Source organism: Gorilla gorilla, chromosome 8 (assembly GCF_029281585.2).
Source record: "Gorilla gorilla gorilla isolate KB3781 chromosome 8, NHGRI_mGorGor1-v2.1_pri, whole genome shotgun sequence".
Classification (NCBI taxonomy): Eukaryota; Metazoa; Chordata; class Mammalia; order Primates; family Hominidae; genus Gorilla; species Gorilla gorilla.
This window is the reverse complement of record NC_073232.2, coordinates 84680706-84700596: the sequence shown is the minus strand read 5'-3', so window position 1 is coordinate 84700596 and position 19891 is coordinate 84680706. Positions and strand designations below refer to the sequence as shown.

Below are 19891 nucleotides of genomic sequence, written 5' to 3'. Positions count from 1 at the left end.
CTTTGTTTCCTAGCACCTAACACAGGGATTGTCACAACAGAAATGCTTGGAAAGGTTTCCTATGAAGTAACAGGAATCCATTTCTGAGCATTTCTGAGAATGAGGAAGGTGGGGATCTCTGGGTTCTTGGAGATTTGTATCTGTCAATCTGAACAGACCACCTACTTCTTCTCTCCCATTGTTAACCCATCTGTGAGGAACCATGACTATCAATTCCACAAAGAAGCTTAACCATGTAACACAGGTATTAGAGAATCACAAACTATTTCTGTTCTGCTTCCATATGAAAATTGGTGATGCCTAAGAAGAGGTTATAAAGAATCTGTTTTTCTTAAATCTCTTTGTCTCTTTGAAAATCTCTGTGCACGACTTTCTTCATTAAGTGCCAAACTAATAGGGCTTAAAAATGATTCAGCTATAAAAGAACTTCTAGTTCTGCAAAGACATACTTGTTTTCTTGAATCTGTTTGGTGTATCAAAACTAAATGCCATGGTAACCAGAAACTGTGGTGGATTTTGTGAAATGCCTTCCTTTGACTTAATCTAGATAGTAAGTTTATTTTTCCATCTTACTCTCCATTTGCTTTAGGCTTTTCATCTGTTCACTTTACCCTAATATCCTTTCACAGTGAGGTAGAAAATACGCAATAAACGACAGAAAATATAGTAACATGTAATTGAAATGCTGGCTCAAAGCTGGTACAGACACAATTAAATCTCATTTGTGATGAGTTATGTTTCACAGGCATTTTAAGGCATATGCATACTGGGAAGCTATAATCCATGCATTTTACCTTATCTTTTTTTTCCTACTCCGGAAAGAAATGAAAACAAAATTTAACTTTTGAGGTAATTTAGAACTCAATTTCTTACACGAAATAAAGGCAAGGCCATGTTGAAAATAATATTGTTTAACTATAAGTTATTTGAAGAAATTTTAATGCTTCTCTAAAGTTAAAAAAAAAGAATTTTAAAGAGAATTAAAAAGTAAAAGCAGCCACAACTCTGTGAATATAACACCACTTGAAAATTCATGGTGAATTTTATACCTTGTTATGTAACACTACCATTCAAGCCTCATTCATACTCCAGCAGAGTACTAAGTCAAGTTTCAGCTTTAGAACATTGCATGAACCATGAGAGATGAAATCTGAACTCACCACAGTTACTTACACGTAACAAGAAAGTACTACCATTGTTCAAATACTCATTTTAAAAAATAAAATGCATAGTTTAATCCCACACATCTATCTTCTACAACACCCTAGATGCCTGTAATTACTTGACAACATTTAAACTATGTTTTACGGTCTCAGTCACTGCTATAAGTCTACCCTCCAACTTCCCCACTTTTTCTCACCATGTAAAGAAAGTTAAAATAAAAAGAAAAAAAATAAGGTGACAGCAATAAAAGAAATAAGTTAAAAATTAAAAAGCCAAAATAGTTCATTAGAGAGCAAGTAAGAGAAGATGCAATTAAATTAAACAAGTTAAACATGCACAAGTTCAGACTCATGGGAAAGGATGCGGTGCACCTCACTTGTCTGTGACAGAGGTCTGCCAAGCCTTTGTTGGAAAATCAATTCATACTATTTGAATACATTAAAACCAAAAATATCACAACAGTCCTTTCACACATAAAAAGGAATAGAATCAAGGAAACTGACATAACATTTGAAGTTTTTAAGGATGCATGTTCTGTAAAGTAATGAAGTTGAGATTAACAAACAGTACATGATTTTTAGACTCAATGTTCAGAAATCTATGGCTTGCCTAATTTTTTAAAATTTCATATTAAAGGTTTTTAACAATAAAAAACTCATAAAATTGAAGAACTAAATAAACACAAATTGAAAACTTAAATCAAATTTAAGTCATCTAGATAATTTTTATTGCATTAAGCTTTCCCAAAAAAACTGCTTTTAAGCTCTCCTTAACGTTGCAAATCTATCTGGAGTTCTGACTTGAAAGTCCATCATCAATTTACAGCACAGTAAAATGTTTGCTTGAGTGTGATGAACAATAAATTTATTAGGATAATTCAAATGCAGTTTCTTCACGTTCCTGCAAAACCTCTCTTCATCAGGCTAAGTGCTGTCTGTGATTATGACATATATATAGGAATGAAGGAGCAGTTGCCTCCAAATGAGAATGTTTCCTAATAAGCATATGCTAAGTCAACACCACTCTCTATCTGAGCATAAATGAAGATAAAACACTCTACATTATGATTCAATTAAAAACCTCCAAGATACGTTACCTGCCGCCTCGAGCACTGAAAGGCACTACATGGATTCCCAGAGGCCCTCCATCGTTGGGGACTTCTACGAGCTTTACCATATCACTGTGAGACAATGATGAATGAGGGAGCATGAACGTGTACTGTAAACAAACCAAAACCAAAACAAAACAAAACAAAAAACTGCAACAACACAGACACACAATAAACAACAAAAGAGAACAGAACAAAAATCCCACCAAGTGCACAGGCATATATATACATATTCTGGAATATAAGCATGGTGATGAAGGCAACATTAAACACTACATACCTGAACACTAGTCTGATGGCATGGAGGGAGAGCAATCATCAGAGATAACTACATTAAAATGACACAGAACATTTCTCTTGGACCGACCCTATTCTTCTGTGTAATACAAGTTTATGTCTTTCAAGTCAAATCTTTAGACTTACACTGAAACTCTTCCATCCCAACACTCACGTCAAGGACTCTAAAGATTAACTGAATAAAGATGTTGCAGCTACCAAGGACTCTAAAGATTAACTGAATAAAGATTTTGCAGCTACAGAACACTTTCTAATTTACAAAGTGCTCTTTTATATGTCACATCATTAATCCTTCCAATAATCCAGTGAGACCAAAGTTTTCACTCCTGTAAGTGACAGTCCAAGGGAGATCACCGTTGTCCTTACTGCTCACTACTTCATGACAATTCAAAGTCACTATTTCCTAAACCGCTATAAGAGTGCTCCAAGTGCAGCTTACAAAACTCCGTTCTCAAAGCCAACAGGCATCTACTACAAATCAAATAATTTTCATAAAATTGCTTGAAATTAATTTTCTTTTTAGAAAGGGAGTCTTGCTGTGTTGCTCAGGCTGGCCTAGAACTCTTGTGCTCAAGCAATCTTCTTACCCCAGTATTCTGAGTAGCTGGAACTACAGCTATGAAGCTATTTATATTATATGACATAACATGAAGTCACTTCTATTACAAAACTATTCTGCATAAGGAACATAACCTTACATAATGTATGGATTTGTCAAGTCTATGAATCTTTACTATTAATAAAATAAAGCCTGAGTTTAATGAAAATTCGTATAGACAATGTAATTTTCTAAACTATTTAAATGAGATTTTGCTTTCTTTGTAGATTTTTTCATATATACATATTACATCAGAGGTCTAAGCAGTATTTACCTAACAACCAATATTTGGAAACAGTACTTCAATTAAACATCTATTTTAAGCCAGCTGGAAAACAATCAATTATTACCAATGAATTTCACAAATATCACAATATAATTTTATGTGATGGAAAATGCCAATTTTTCAATTATGTTTCTAATATAAAAACCTGAAGTTATCCTATGTACTATGAATGTCCTGCATAAAGACAGGAATATCAAGCAAATCAAAATTGAAAATATGTGCACAGATTTAATCACATGCAGTAATTAAGACAACATAAAAATTCTGCCATACTGCCAAATGGTTAAATGGATTTTTTATTACTTTTATTTTTTTTACCAAATTTCATAAAATTCTATTTTGGATACTGATTATCCCATTTGAACACCTATCTAATCATTGGTTTGTAAGCTAAGAATAGCATAACTTCAATAAACTGATTTTATCCCACAGTCTAAACAGAACTATGGCATGGCAAGTACTTTACTAAATGTAAATACTCAGCGTGCTGGCTGCCATACATTCAAACAGTATCTGACTCTAGTGCCTGCTTAATCTCACTTCTCTTGGAAGACCAAGAGAAGACAGAATTAAGTACATAAATGTCAATGTCTATATCCCCAACTTTTGCCCAAAGTCAAAGAAAAAAATCCAAAATGACTGCCCTCCCTGCTCTAAGCTACCAAGGAAAGAAGTCCTGAGAATGCCTACCATTTACACACGTCAATATTTAAAATAATCAGAACACTGTGGAACAAACAGGAAATTTTTCTTTGTCCTTTTACACTTAAAATCATTTACAAGGTCCCTAACCTAGGACCTCCCTTTTTCATTAAATATCTTCAGAGATTCTATTTCTTCAAACAACAATAAATACATATATATACACGCACTATAATAATTAATGCTAACATGATCTAACTAGTTTTACAAGTATGTCCGCAAATTTTTTTAATTTAGCAAAGTGAAGAACAAACACATGATCAAAATATTGACACACAAAGCAATCTGAAAAGAGTTACGGTGTTTACAGTGTTGTTAACATGACAAAAATCTTCAATCAAATACTATTTTATATTATAATTCAATAGTATTTGCCAGGGCATGAAACTCAGGACAGGTACACATGAACTTCCATGCTATACTGCTTACATTACATAATTAACTCAAGAGATGAAAGATGTTCTTTAGAAAAACAAATCAATGCACGGCATGTTTTTAACTAAGCACAAACATTCCTCATGCCATATGCTTTCAGAATACTTGTTGCAATTAATGATGCTACATGTATACTGCAAATTTAGTTGAAACCATCAGTAACTTACTCCAGAGAAAAGTTGGGTATATGCTCCAAACCCGTGTCAGCATGTCCAACAGGTTCAACACGACTGTTATCCTCTTCTGTCCCATCCTCATCCTAGAGGCAGCCAACACAAAGAAAAGTACATTCTGTGTTAGGTTTCTTGCTACAATGTGAAAGGAAACTGGATAAAATGGGAGTCTAATAGGCATTATGATCTTGGTAACTGTTTCCTCTAAGAAGGATGACCTTTAATGATAGGATCAGTGTGTGTTGTAAAAAGCTAAAATTGAAAACAAGAGTCTCATGAGATAGTGTATCCCAGAAGGTGAATAAGATATACTACTGCGATAAGGAAAGAAAACAAAAAAACAAAGAAAAAACTTATCTTTATGCTAATTTTCTTATCTGGTCATTTTTCATTTCTTTTCATGTATATTTTAGGAAGTAATTACATATTACTCCATTGTTACAATGTATTGATAAACAAATATACATGACATTGGAAATGCATGTCTGAAAACAGCTTCCTACTCAAAACAGTTAAAACGATTATAAACCATAACCATTACCAAAAGCTTCAGTCATATTTCTCAGTTCTTGATTCCTGCTAACACAGCTTGTCAAAAGGAACAGGCAGTGGTATAGTTCCAGATTTTACAGCCTTCATCCCGTAAAATTTCACATAAAGTTACCCTAAGCCAATCGACTGATTATTTAGAGGTATCTGTAAAGGTATTAAGGTCTTAGCCATAATGGACCACTTTTGTTTACTTCTGTGCATGAAGGACCAAACAAAAGGACAGGCTAAAGTAACAAAGTACTCAGCCCCCATCCTCCTATGCTTCCTCTGACAAAGGCAATATTTTGTACAAATTGCTCCAATGTGTCGCAGAAATTCAATACGTTTGCTAGTGTTTACACATGTCAGTTTACTGAAGTTATACTACTCTTAGCTTACAAACCAATGATTAGATAGGTGTTCAAATGGGATAATCAGTACTCAAAAAGGTGCATGTGGAATAAACGTGGTAGTTCACAAAAATAAATGAAAAGCCACCCAAGAATCTACCTTCATTTATAATCTCGGCCACTGTCTTTTCATTAAAGAGTTCACTATTATTAATAGTTAAAAGTTGGCTTTTCAAAATCATTTGAATAACGATAAAGATACCTGACTGAGATCAATGGACTTATTAGCCAGATTAGAACTTAAGAGATCCTCAGATTCTCCAAACACAATGATGGAGGCATAGTCTTTGGCACCTAGTGGAAGCTCTGTAAATGTTTTGCTAATTAAAGTAAAATCATGCCTAGGAATCTCTGTGGTAATATGTTCCCCAAATGCAACTAAGTAAAATGTATTTAATCTATTTCTTAGAGGTTTATATGTATAATTTATGTATACATATAATTTGTTAGGTTGATCTTTTCTATTACATAAATTTGACAATGGTGATTTTATTGTGAACTTTTTTCAACATAATTCATAGGTGCACACATTGGGAATTTACTAAGCCATCTATATTAGGACAGGAAGTCCAACATCGGAGAAAATTTTATATTTTCAATCATGTTATTCGAAAGACTCACAGTAGAAACGTGTATGCCATCAATAGGAACAACAGATAAGCAAGAGTTATAGGTTCAAGATACAATGTCAAACAATATATTAAATCATTGAAGAGATAGTAAGAGAAGGCAAAGCAGGCAGTAAGGTCCAACTGACATTTCCTTTGCGAATCTATGAGAAGTAGAAACTAAGGGCACCAAACTTTTCTGTGAGTCGTAGCTCTGCTCTGTGCTTTGTGGATGGTGGAGCTCTGCATGAAGCCAGGCTATTTGATTGATGATGCTGTGTCTTGAGAGGCTCTAATATGTACTTCTTAGTCATCTATCTCCTTTAAGCACCAGCACATAATACATTTCAAAGGTTAACCAACATCTTGAACCTGCCTGAGAACTGCACTTGGAATGTAAACATGAACTCCCAAAATTATGCTTTTCCAATGGGAGTGGGTGCAGGAAGGAGAGCAAATGTGATTTGTTTATAAACCAGATGTAGGACACAAAAATAATCTTACACATTACAGACCTTTTTTTCAGGATTCATTAATAATTTAAGGACTACTGAAATGCCACCAAGATGTATCACCACTTGAAACACCTATGTTGCACTATGAAACAGCCACATAAATGAAATGCCCCAAACTACAATGATAAAACAGTCACTGGTAATTCACACACTGTTCCCACAGTGGCCATTATCAGGCACCTAAGAGCATGGAGAATATTATTTCATGAAGCTACATACGGTGTCCAGTTTGGATGGCAACATTCACTGCCCTGAGGCTGAGCTGCAGTTGCTGTGGAACCTCAACTTAGATTTTCCCGATGTTTGGATGTGTAAATTATCAGCTCCTGTATGGTTTTATTCTGTTGTCTGGTACTTTTTTTTCAAGCTGTGACTGAATGTAGTTACTTTTAGCAAGAACTATACACTGAATTCCATTATAACTACAGTAAACAAAGCTGTTATTATGTATGTCAAATCAATATTTAAGAACTATAAAGTACTGGCCGGGCGAGGTGGCTTACGCCTCTAATCCCAGCATTTTCAGAGGCTGAGGTGGGAGGACCACTTGAACCCAGGATTTCAAGACCAGTGTGGGCAACATGGTGAGATCCCGCCTCTATTTTTTTCTTAAAGTAAGAAAAAAATAGAACTATATAGTATCAATTTAAACTAAACCGTGCCAAAGAACTTTCAGATATGAGACAATACAGCCATTTGTTTTTTTTTTTTCTTTTTCCGTTCCTTACTCTCCATTTCATAGCAGAGTACAGACATTAAGAGCTTGGGTTCAAGAGTTAAACAGACCTGGGAGTGAATAGCAATTCTATCATTTGCCAATTTTATAACCTTATGCAAGTTATGTACCTTTCCATGTTTCTATCCCTTCTTCTATAAAATGTGAACAATAAAAACATCTTCCTTGGCTGGGCTTAGTGGCTCACACCTGTAACCCCAGCACTTTAGAAGGCTGAGGCAGAGAATGGCTTAACACCAGGAGTTCAAGACCAGCCTGGGCAACGTAGCAAGACTCAGTGTCTACAAAAAACCAGGTGAGATAGTGCGCGCCTGTAGTCCCAACTACTGGGAAGGCTGAAGCAAGAAGCTTGAGCCCAGGAGTTCAAGGCTGCAGTAAGCTATGACCATGCCACTGCACTCCAGCCTGGGCGACAGAGTGAGACCCCATTACAAACACACACACACACACACACATTAAAAACTCTTCCTCTTAGGACTACTGAAAGAATCAGTACGAAAATCCTCCATATCACAAGCATCACATGGTGCCTGACACATAGTACTTACCCAACAAATGGTAATTTTATAAACATTATTGAAGACAGAAATAGATAACACATAATATAGAAAACATACCTCGATAAATCTTTTAGGGAAATTATGTACAAATATACGACATTTTAAGAGTATATACATGTATTCATCTATTCATACACTGTGCCTTGCAAAACAATTTAATATGAAACATATTACCCACTCGATCAAATAAAAAACATATTATTTATAATTTAGAAACTTGCTGACACCTGATATTTACTGTGCTTTGCTATATACAAAATATTTTCAATGTAGAATGTCTTTAGGATGAGTAAAGAAACCAAGAAAAAGATAAATAAATGCTATATACAATCAAGTACATGGCAAGAAGAAGAAAACTTTATGGGGTGGTGGTTGAAGACATTTTCAGAGAGAAAGTAGATGTAAAAAATGTAGGCGGGGTCTAGGATTTTTACCTTACCTGAAAGCTACAGCTTCATCAATGCTGGCAGAAGGCAGAAGATTCCTGGGTCACAGACAAAGAACTGTTCACAACTCATAGCCACACCGTTAGCCAGAGAGTATCTTCCTTTTATGTAGTGGTTCCTCAGCTAAGATTCTCACAAGGTGATGTGAAGAGGATCCAGGGACACTGGCACACACAGAAGAACCCTAGGCTTAGGGAACCTGAATCTTTTATACAGACAGGGAGTATCCTTGCTTGCTGCTGTCAGAGGAGATCCTATACCTATCTTGCTCTACAAACATCCTTGAAAAGATTGTCCACAATGAAGACATCTGTTCTGTGTGTGTGTGTGTGTGTATATATATATATATATATATATATATATATATATATATATATATATATGACCTCCTCCTCTTAGATGAGTCATCTGTACAAAATGCCAAGAGAACCATGAGGAGTTATCTCCAAACTGCAGAGTTTAATCAAAGGATTGACAAATGATGTGGATGATTGCTAGCAGACTAAAACTAGGAATATTATTAACAAATGATATATGATAACAATGCCTTCTGAATAGCAATATTAAATTCTACAAAAAGTCATATCTTCTACACTGAAAAAACAATTCAGTGTAAAACTACATGCTCAAAAAGATCAAGCATGAAAGATAAAAGAAATTTTGAGACTTGCAAAGAGATCTTTATTTCCTTCACATGAACACTTTCTTATATAAAGCTCTTTTTGGAAGTGCTCCAGCAAAATCCAGAAAACACAGTAAGAAATCAGTCAGAACCCAAGGGAAGTCCTAGAACACGGGAGAAAGGGCAGTTTAAGGAAGCAGAAACCAGTTCAGATAAGAGCAGGAGGATGGAGAGGTCTAGTAAGTACATCTCCATGAGAAAAAAAGAAACTAATAATTGGTCTGATATCGTTCTAAAAGTTCTTTCATTCCCCTTTAGTTTTTCTCTTTTTTTGACATGGGGTCTTGCTATGTTGCCCAGTTCTGACCTCAGACTCCTAGGCTCAAACAATCCTCCAGCCTAGGCCTCCCAAATAGCTGCGACTACAAGTTTGCACCTCCTCCCTGGGCTCAGGTCTGATACTTTTGAATATTTGAAAAATAAAAGGCATCTTGACAGACCTGACACAGAATGCAAGGGGAAAATCAAAAATATATACAGAGAAAACAAAGCAACATGAAAAAAAAAATTGCCCCAGGAGAAAAAAAATCTGTAGAAGAGGAAATATATTCAGAGTATCCATTTGGTTATGCAGTGAGCAATTGTCACATTGCCATGTGCTGTGACACTGGCTATTGACTGAAATTAGACTTTGGATGTAACAGCATTGAAAGGATGGGAACAAGAAACTAGAAGCAGTATAAAAGGAACAACTCTCATCTTCCATATGGCAAGTCAACAGATGTCAGTAACTGGTAATCAGGAAAGAGCAACATAAATATATTATTTAGAAACATGGAAGTAAATATCAGAGCAGACATTTAGGGAGAAAGACGGGAACAGTGGCACAGAGAGGCTGTTCGTTTTTATGATAAGTCTTTTAGCATTATGTCTTTATTTTTATTCTGAAATGCCTGCCAAGGGGGTGGAGGGGCTTCTCGGGTCTAACTAACATGCAGACTGTCAAGGCCCCCACAGACTGGCTGGCATTGGATTGACAGTGCAGGGTGTAAGGCAGGAGACCCCACTTGCCAGCAAGGCTGTATCATGCCTTGTTTTCCAGAGGAGTGTGCACCCAGCAGTCCTCACAGCTGTGCAGGAGCCATTCTCTTGGGGTCTCTAGCAGACAGCGCAGGCGTGGTGACTCACATCAGGAGGTTGCAAGAGCTACCATGGCTGAAAAGCCTCATGCCCCAGAGAAGCCAGTGTCTCTTGGAACAATGCCATAGTCATAAGCTGCTCCTCAGATATTTATAGTTTTTCAAGTCTCAATACGATTTACCAATCAGTGGTTACTTTTGCCTAAAAAGGCAGTTGACATACTACCTTTATTAGGATTCCAGAAAAGGGGGGCCAAAAAATAACTAAAGTTTAACTTCTCATGCAGAAATTGGAAAAGAGCCAGGCATGGTGGCGTGTGCCTGTAGTCTCAGCTACTTGGGAGACTGAGACAGGAGGATCAGTTGAGCCCAGGGAGTTCAAGGCTGCAGTGAGTTATGTTCATACCACTGCATTCCAGCCTGGGCAACAGAGTGAGTCCTTATGCCTAAAAAAAAAAAAAAAAGAAAAAAAAAATCCAAAAACTTAAGTGATCCTACCACAAAAAAAGTACATGACTTGTAACTAGAACACTTGAGACTAGAATCCTGCCTCCATCTCTCACCACAGAAAACAGGAACACAAATGTTTACAAAACAAGAAATATAAACCATACCGTCTAATTCAGAGGAACACTATAAAACTTAATCTAGAAACCAGTCATCTGTATATCTACATTCAAATTCTGAGGTCCAAGAAGTAAATATTTTGGATATTTATCACTTGAAAGAAAAGCCTATATTTACAATTGTTAAAATGTTTTATAAAAACTTAAAATTATACTTCTCTACTTAAATTTCCAAAATATCTATCTTTGATTTTTGTGTTTAGAAAGCACAAAAAAATGAAAATTCTCATGGTACAATTTACAATATTTTCTGTCAAGTGTTTTTAAAAAAAATTATTCATAACAGTAAATAAAATATTTTAATGAGTTCAAATATATTGCTAAAAAAACACTCAACTAAATGTTCTTTTTCATACTTTTTAGAATCCCTCCAAGATTTTCCTGACTTAATGAGAGACATGTTAACTATTAGTGAGCTATGGTATCCTAGAGAAAATATTTATTAGGATGTTGACAGAGTGAATTAAAGCACTTTTTCTTTGGATTACATTTGATGAAAAATAATTCCAAAGGGAATCTGTTTCCAAGTCTCCTAGGTATCACAAATAGGATTCCAGAAGGCATTCGTGTTAATGTCCCAACTACTTGATTAACTGGCTGAAACACTAGGAAAAAGTAATTTCCCATCATATATGGAAAACAATTGAAAACATCTGTAGGAGAGAGGGCTTCACAATACAAAATGATAAATCTATAGCAACCTTCCAAAGAAACAAAGTCAGGAAATGTGTAATACAATTTTAATTCATGATCATTATATTCTGCCAGAATAAAAACATTCATGAAAAAAATGCAAATACTTTTTAGAAAAGACAATACTAGATAAGATATAATATATAGCAAAAATAAGATATTTTAAAATTAAAAATATTCCCTTGTAGAGGGAAATTAACAGCTGTTACAGTTTTAGACAAAGTCCAGTTCCTTATAATATAAACTATGCTCTACTGAACAAAGCTCAACATCAAATTATTTAGGATTCTATGAAGAATTATTCAGCGCCTGTGATGTAATTACTGTATATGAGTGCCATCCCCTCAACCAGATTCCTACTATTCTTACCTCAAGCTAATACTGACCAAATGTAGTATTTAACACAGTCCATGAAATTTCCATTTCCCAGAGAAATGAAATGCCTCCCGTCTTGATACATATACAACATGACTCCATACAACCAAAGGCAAAAGAACAGATGGTGCTGATTTATGAAAGCTATCTAACCACAGAGAACAACAAAAAGTATGTATCTTTCCACCAGTTCCATGCATAATGGAATCTTAAAATTCAGTTCCAATATGTAAGTCTTCTCATTGATTATTAGGATTCCAGAGCATGGAGGAATCTTCTTGGAAGATATTTAGTCCAGCATCCAAAAGTACACTGCAATTTGTCTTCACATTCTTCTCCCATTTTGCCTGTCATCAATGATTCGCATAGGAAGATTTACATATTGATGCTTACTAAAAATCACTGAATCTAATAACTAGTCCCAGCACCTTACCTGCCGTCATCTGCCGCATTCCTATACATATTTATCCCAGATGACCACTCAAGCAGATACCACCATGCCAGGAACACTGGCACCGCTTGTTTTGCACAAAGGGCATCTGCACTGCTCAGGGTTCTCCCACCACACACTAGTGACCAAGTGGCCACCCTCTAGTTGACACGATTTTATTCAGACTAATCAATCTCTTTTCAGAAGTGGCTTGCTTACCAGAGTAACACTTATTTTGCTTTTGAAAATAAAACTCATTAGCTATGTATTTGTTGCATTGTCCTTAATTCCCAGTATGTGATACAAATGTGAAACAAAAATTAAGATATTAAACAAATACAATAATTTAAAGTATTAAACATATTATATTTGATATGGCAGCTGAGCACAGTAATAAAAAAACATGGATTTTGCATGCAGAATCATTTTGACAAGTTACTTAACTTCTCTGTGCCTCAGTTTACTCATTTATAAACTGTGGGAAATAATAGTATCTATCTCAGAGTTTCCATAAAAATCAAATGAGCTAATTGAAGTACTCAGAAAACTGTCTTGTAACTATTAAGGGCTAACTAGGTGCTCAATACCACCCTCTAGATAAATTAAAAAAAGAAAATGGGAATTTGGTAACATATTTGTTTCAAAAAATAAGTGTCCTTCATCTTCTATGGCACAAAAGTTCAGTTAGAGTGATTAAAGAACACCAGGCTCTCCAGGACACTGTTGTACTGATGTGAGATGATTTCTGTCTTTTCCTCTTACCTTTGGTGTTTACTTCCAGTTTTTTTTTTTAGATCATATAGGTTTTTCTTTTCTTACATAGTAATAATAAAATATTAATATTTAATGTATCATTTTATTGCAATCATTAAAGAAACAATTTTTAATGATTCAGTATTCTATCGGGTAAACATATCATCATTTCACAATTCACTCATCAAAGAACACTTCAACTCCAGTAACTGACAGATTTCTAAATAAAAACATTTCAATGTTTAGGATTCACTTCTTTGGAGGAAGTCTATAACATAATGTTTCAAATGGCATGATCATTTTAAGGTAGCCAGTATCAAACTACTTTCTAAAATGACCGAGCCAATTGATATCATTACCAGCCTCTTATTAAACTGTTCATTTAACAACTTTTATTTTCTGTGTTGGGACACAATTCTCCATTTGTCTCTTGCAAATCTGCATGTCTTACAAACAGAGGCACTGATTGCTTCTGTTCTGGACTTGCTTTTCAAAGATACCTGTACAGAGATAAGCTGTGGGAGACAGAGACAGTGTCTCCCTCCAGGGCCAAGGGGAGTGAGTCTTGCTTACTGCCATTATAAAAGATTCATCAGCTCAGAGTCCTGTCCTGTAACATTACCCATAGAGCATGCAGGCATCCATCTGGGCCCAAGGGCATCACTTCCATAGATCTAGGGAGTAAGGAGAACTGAACCAAATATGCTGATGCTTATGTTGCATGTTGTGCTAAGAGTAATACAGTTTCTCATCTCTGACCTAGGAGCCTCAGGTCTTCTGTCAGCAACCATGAAACTGAGGCAGGCTAACTTGTTAGCTTGCAAGTAGGATAAAATCTTAGATCCTTCTCAGTTCTTAGACAGCTGCTCTAACAGACAGAGATGGGGGAGGAGGAAGATAGGGAGACAGACAAAAAGACACACATACCCCTTATTCCCCTTAATCTATCAGCAAAAAGTCTTGCTGCTATTCTAGCTGGAATTTAAAATTGCAAGTGAGATTAAAGATATCATAGTGAAAGTGAAGTATATATGTCAACTTGACGGGGTCCCAGGACATCCAGACATTTGGCCCAACATTATTCTGGGTGTGTCTGCTAGGGTGTTTTTGAAAGAGATTAACATTTAAATCAGTAAACTGAGAAAAGCCCAGTGTCCTCCCTAATGTGGGTGAGCATCATCCAATCATTTGGAGACCTGAATAGAACAAAAAGGCTGAGGAAGAGGAGTCCTGCCTGACTGCTGAGCTGAGATACTGGTCTTTTCTTGCCTTTGGACTGAAGTATCAGATCTTCTGGGGGACTAGAGCTGCAGGCATTTGGGCTGATCCTTACACCATTGGTTCTCCTGGGGGTCCTGCTTGGTGACTGCAGATCTTGGGACTTTTCAGACTTCATAATCACATGAGCCAATTCCTTATAGTAAATGTTATATGTGTGTATATATCTAAAGACATACATATCTAGATAGATAGATAGATAGATAGACAGAATCTCCATTCTACCAGTTCTGTTTCTCTGAAAAACCCTAATACAATCATATTTGTGGAATGATTACATATACTCTTTGCAAGTTTATCTATCAGGAGTTTTTTTTTTTCTATGTATTTTAACAAAATCTTTATAAGCTAGTCATGTGTGTGTGTGTGTGTGTGTGTATGTGTGTATTTCCTCCTTTTTTAAGAGACAGGGTTTCATTCTGTCACCTAGGCTGGAGTACAGTGGTATAATCACAGCTTACTGCAGCCTCAAACTCCTGGGCTCAAGCAATCCTCCTGCCTCAGCCTCCTGAGTGGCTAGGACTAAAGGTGTGCATCATCGCATCTGGCCAATTTTTTAAATATTTGTACAGACTGGGTCTCAGTATGCTGCCCATTTAGGTCTCTAACTCCTGGCCTCAAGCGATCTTCCCACCTTGGCCTCTCAAAGTGCTAGGAATACAGGCATGAACCCCAGCCCCAGCCAAACTAGCCATTAATCCCGTAGATATCATATATATTTTACCAAGCAATGGCATGTTTTCATTTTATGTAAAATGAAGATGCTGATACAAGAGAATAACATTTTTTAAAAAGCGATGTACTCTCTTCATTCCTCTCCTTCCGCTTTAATAAGGACCCCCACTTTACCTCCCGTTCCACCTTCCTTTTCTCCCAGCCCTAGCAGACATCCACTATCTGCATTAAGGTGTAACCTTTAGAAATATTTCTTACCAGAAATGGTCTTGAGAAAAGAACTGTTTAAAAGTGGTGACAACACAGAATGTCCATTTCAAAAGACGTATTTGTTACTAAAATATCTTGAATCAGAGAAATGAATTAAATGCTGGGAAATCATTTCATTAGATTTAATAACCATATCATTTGCTTTTGATTACACAGTTTGGCCCAATTCTGTTAGTACTTTTGATTTCCTCAGGTTCTTCCCTTGGGATATAATTAAATCCAGGATTCATGATTTGCAAATGGACTAAAAGAACTTCAGCTCCTTTTATATGAAACATTTTCATATCAATATTTACCAGAAAGAGATGCCTTCAGAGAAAGAGACATTACAATTTTTAGAAAAATGATTAAACAAATGATACATAGGCCAAATAAGAAATAGAAAATACAGAAGACATTACTTTCATTTACAAAAATAAAAGATTTGAAATATTTGTTGAGGTCACACTGGGGGATCAGAACTGTTTTACTCTTGAAACGTTTACTCTTAAAATGTTCAGATAAAACAGGATCAAGATGACTGCTTATTTGTTCTCCAAATAATAGACTAGGGTGAACTGGGTTACTACTAACAGAAATTTTCTCTCTTGAAAAAACATTAGGCAGTACTTCAGATATATATATATACACACACACACACATATATATATATAAGACTTTGTAACTGATAAGAAACTAAAGTCAATTTTAAAATATAGGACGGTAGGTATATTTTTAAAAACCATAACACCTATGCATTAATACCTGACTCCAGAGCATGGATGTGTTTAATTGTGTGTAGGAACAATGGGCAGTACAGTCACACAAAGACAAAGACAAGGAAAGTGGGTTCAGAAGCCTTTCACACTTTTCCTGGAAAGTCAGCTTGGTCTTTTGTTATTCAGATTAGCATTTCAAGGGCCAGCTCTACCTTTTTTTTTCCACTTATTTGAGAAACCTTTTGAATACCAGATACTATTTCCTATTCAAAACCCTGAATCTGTCATTAGGCAATTTCTAAAATAAGTCTCACAGCCCTTTTATCCAGATTCTTCTTTATCTCTAAGGGTCCCGAGTTACCTGCCTCACAGGTCTCTATCACCACGCTGAGTTTCACAGGCTTAGGTCTGTCCCTTGGACATTAAGTAGGAAACCCACTCCTTACGTGGCCAAATCATTTTGGCTCTGTTCTCCATCATTCTGAAAATCACCCCTATATATGAGGATTTTAAAAAAAATTGGAATTGCAAGGGAAAGGGGGAACAAGTTGATGACTATAAATATTCTTTAGAGTAGCAAGTCAGATATTAGTAAAATTCTACCCTAAAAGAATCATTAAACCATGAGAAAACTTGTGACACTAGTAATAACATTGCAAATGTCAAAGTAGTTGAGTTAAATAATTGACAAGGTCAAAGAGATTAATAGTTAACGATCTCATTTCTTCTGACAGTAAAAGAAATCCCATCTAGCATGGGCAACACAGTGAGACCTTGTCTTTACAACAAAGAAACACACACACAAAAACTGGCTGGGAGTGGTAACACGTGCCTATAGTCTCAGCGACTCAGGAGGCTGAGGTGGGAGGATCACTCGAGCCCCAGAGGTCAACACTGCAGTGAGCTATAATCATGCCGCTGCACTCCAGCCTGGGTGACAGAGCGACTCCAGCCTGGGTGACAGAGCAAGACCCTCGCTCTTAAAAAAAAAAGGGAGGGGGAGAAACAAATATCATCAAGGTACAAAGTACAAATCATATTTAAAAAATAGAAGCATGTCTACTGTACCCACATGCCTAAGAAGAGCACTGCTATGGCTCAGCTGTTTTCTCAAGGCACTTAAAAACCCATGACATTGCTAGGCATAAAACATCCTAAAGGAACACTCAGTCGGCCTTGCAACTTGGATAGGACTGAAAAGTTGGAAAGGATCAGTTTTAAATCACATCCTCGGGTCAAAAACCTAAGGTTTCTATAAAAGCTGAATCTACTGACCACAGTTAACAACAATCTGGCTGGGCGTGGGCTCACACCTGTAATCCCAGCATTTTGGGAGGCCAAGATGGGCCAATCACTTGAGCCCAGGAGTTCAAGACCAGCCTGGGCAACACAGCGAGACCCAGTCTCTATAAAAAAAAAAAAATTAAAAGAAAAAAATAAACAATCTATTATATATTTCAAAATAGAAAGAGAGGACTCGAAACATACCCAAGGTGATAGACATGCCCAGTACTCTGATCATTATATGTTCTATGGATATAACAAAATATCACATGTATAAGTATTATATATTTAGAGAACAAATTAAAAAAATTAAAAAGCAACGTCACTAAGTAAGTACTGGGAAAAGGAAACTGAAAAGACCTCCCAAGTGCCTCTATATCATAACTCTTCCAGGGACTCATGGAGAGAGGAATGGGGGTGGGCAGACCAGACAAGCAGATGCAGACATGCAGATTCATCTGCAGTAACCAGAAGTTTGATCTTACAGGTAAAAGACAAAAATCAATGCAAGGAACAGACTGTTAAAGCCATGATCAGGAAGAAGAACCACCAACTTCTGGAGGAATAACCACCAATGCGCAGGAACTGGTGTGAAGAAATGAGAGAGCCAGGAGCATGCTAATAAACATCTAATAGAATCTCCACAAACAAAAAAAAAAGGGCTGGGGGGGGGGGAAGCCGTATATGTAGTGTTTGTTGATACCTGTTGCACAAACACTCCCACCCTGGCAACCAATATAGTGTCACTGAACACAGAGTTGGGAAGACACATGCACAGTCGGCTCAGGGGAAGGGAAAAGTCAGCCAAGTGAATGAAGTAGTACTTGAGTACCATTAGAAAGAAAAAGAAAGAGTTCGCAGAAGATCAGTAAATAAGCAAAATCAATAATATAAAGTATCAACACTCTGAATGATACTCATAGTTGGCCAGATTATTGCTTTAATATGTATTGTTTTACATTCTAGAAAGCCTATTCATATATCACATGTTTAAACGTTACTTGAACCAACAAATGAAATGCTATCAATCAATGAATTCATAACAAACCAGTCAAACAGCAAAGAACGATTCTTATCTAAAAAGGAACCTGAATTGCATAAAAGACCAGTAGAAAAGGGATTAAACACCATAGTGCCTCTGCTCACGGGTATGGCACCTCAGTGGGATTAAGGAAAGGAGACACTTGGAGGGGACACAGCTTGGGGTGCAGTGTATAGGTGGCATTGCACCCCCAAATCTACCCATCAACAAAGTGGTCCTGAACATAGAATTGCTATTTGATGTTTTACAAGTATACCTATTAAGTGCATACATACTGTCTGGAGAAAGCAGTTTATCTTATGGGTATTATACTTAAATACTAAAAACAACTTTACATGGAGGGCACCCTCAGAGGGTAAAGATGGGTAGGAGGACAGAAGGCATTAACTGAGTGGTCATAGATTTAAAAGCCTTCATGAATCTGCCAGGCACTATACACACGCTGTTCCTATTCTAGGAATAGAGAACTGCTGCTCAGAGTAGTTAGGTAATCCATCTCCTGTCTGTGCTATCAATCCACGAAGTCTACATGTATGTAGGTCTACCCTCCTCAAAAGAGAGCTACTTAAGAATAGGACACACCACTTGTAAACAGAGTGCAAAATACACAGTGCCAAAAATCACAAGATGTAAATGGGAAATAGAGTTTACTGGGGAAGGTGTCACAGGTAGGGAAGGAGCAGAGAGAGCCCCACAATAACCCAAATCTTGTCATGTCACAGTCAGCTATGCTTTGAGCAGACATAACTAGACTAGATGCACTCTTAAAAGACGTCCAGGAGAGTGGCTCATTTCAGTGACACTTCACACCAACATAAGGAGGGCGGGGGGACTTTGCAGAGAACATCACTAACAACAAACATGAGTTTCCTGCTCAAAATGAGACTATGGCAGAAGAAGGCAGCCTGCAGAGATGAGAGGTTCTACAATAACAGTGAGCAAACTCAGCTCTTCATTAAGCACCTATCAGGGCCAGGCTTCCCTCAGGCATCTTTGCACCTACAGCATCTAGCTCAGTCCCTGACTCTAGTGTTTAGTTGTCCAGAATATACTGGATTACTAAGGGAACAACTTGATGTAAAATGAAAATGAAAACCTAGCCAGACACTGCCCAGTATCAACACTGACATCCATTTGCTGGAGACAGAATATGGAAAGTGAGACTATGAACAAATAGAGGTGGCTGCAAATAAAATAGTGTACGAATTTTGTAACTTTAAATACCTTTAAAAAAAATTGTATTACAACATGAACTGCAATGGCCAGACTGAAATGTCTTTGCAAAATTGTAACAATAGGAATCTGACATACTTGACTTCATCTTGCTTCTAACCTCCAAGCTGTCCTTCATCATTCCTGGCCATAGGCCAAGCTACCTTTGGGAGGAATTTAGTTTACAGTTTAACCTTACAGCAAGGATGATAACAGGGGACCCTT

The 19891-nt window shown here is 36.6% G+C and overlaps 1 protein-coding gene across 42 annotated transcripts in view; it reads right to left on the bottom strand.

Moving 5' to 3' along the window:
* PARD3 (par-3 family cell polarity regulator) overlaps positions 1–19891 on the bottom strand; it is a 705875-nt gene that overhangs the window by 287037 nt on the left and 398947 nt on the right. For all 42 annotated transcript variants that reach the window (XM_055352954.2, XM_055352955.2, XM_031015292.3 and 39 more), the window contains 2 exons: positions 4758–4849; positions 2261–2344 (listed from right to left, as the gene is read on the bottom strand). In XM_055352954.2, the coding sequence (XP_055208929.1) occupies positions 2261–2344; positions 4758–4849 (176 nt within the window). The remainder of the gene's footprint in view (positions 1–2260; positions 2345–4757; positions 4850–19891) is intronic.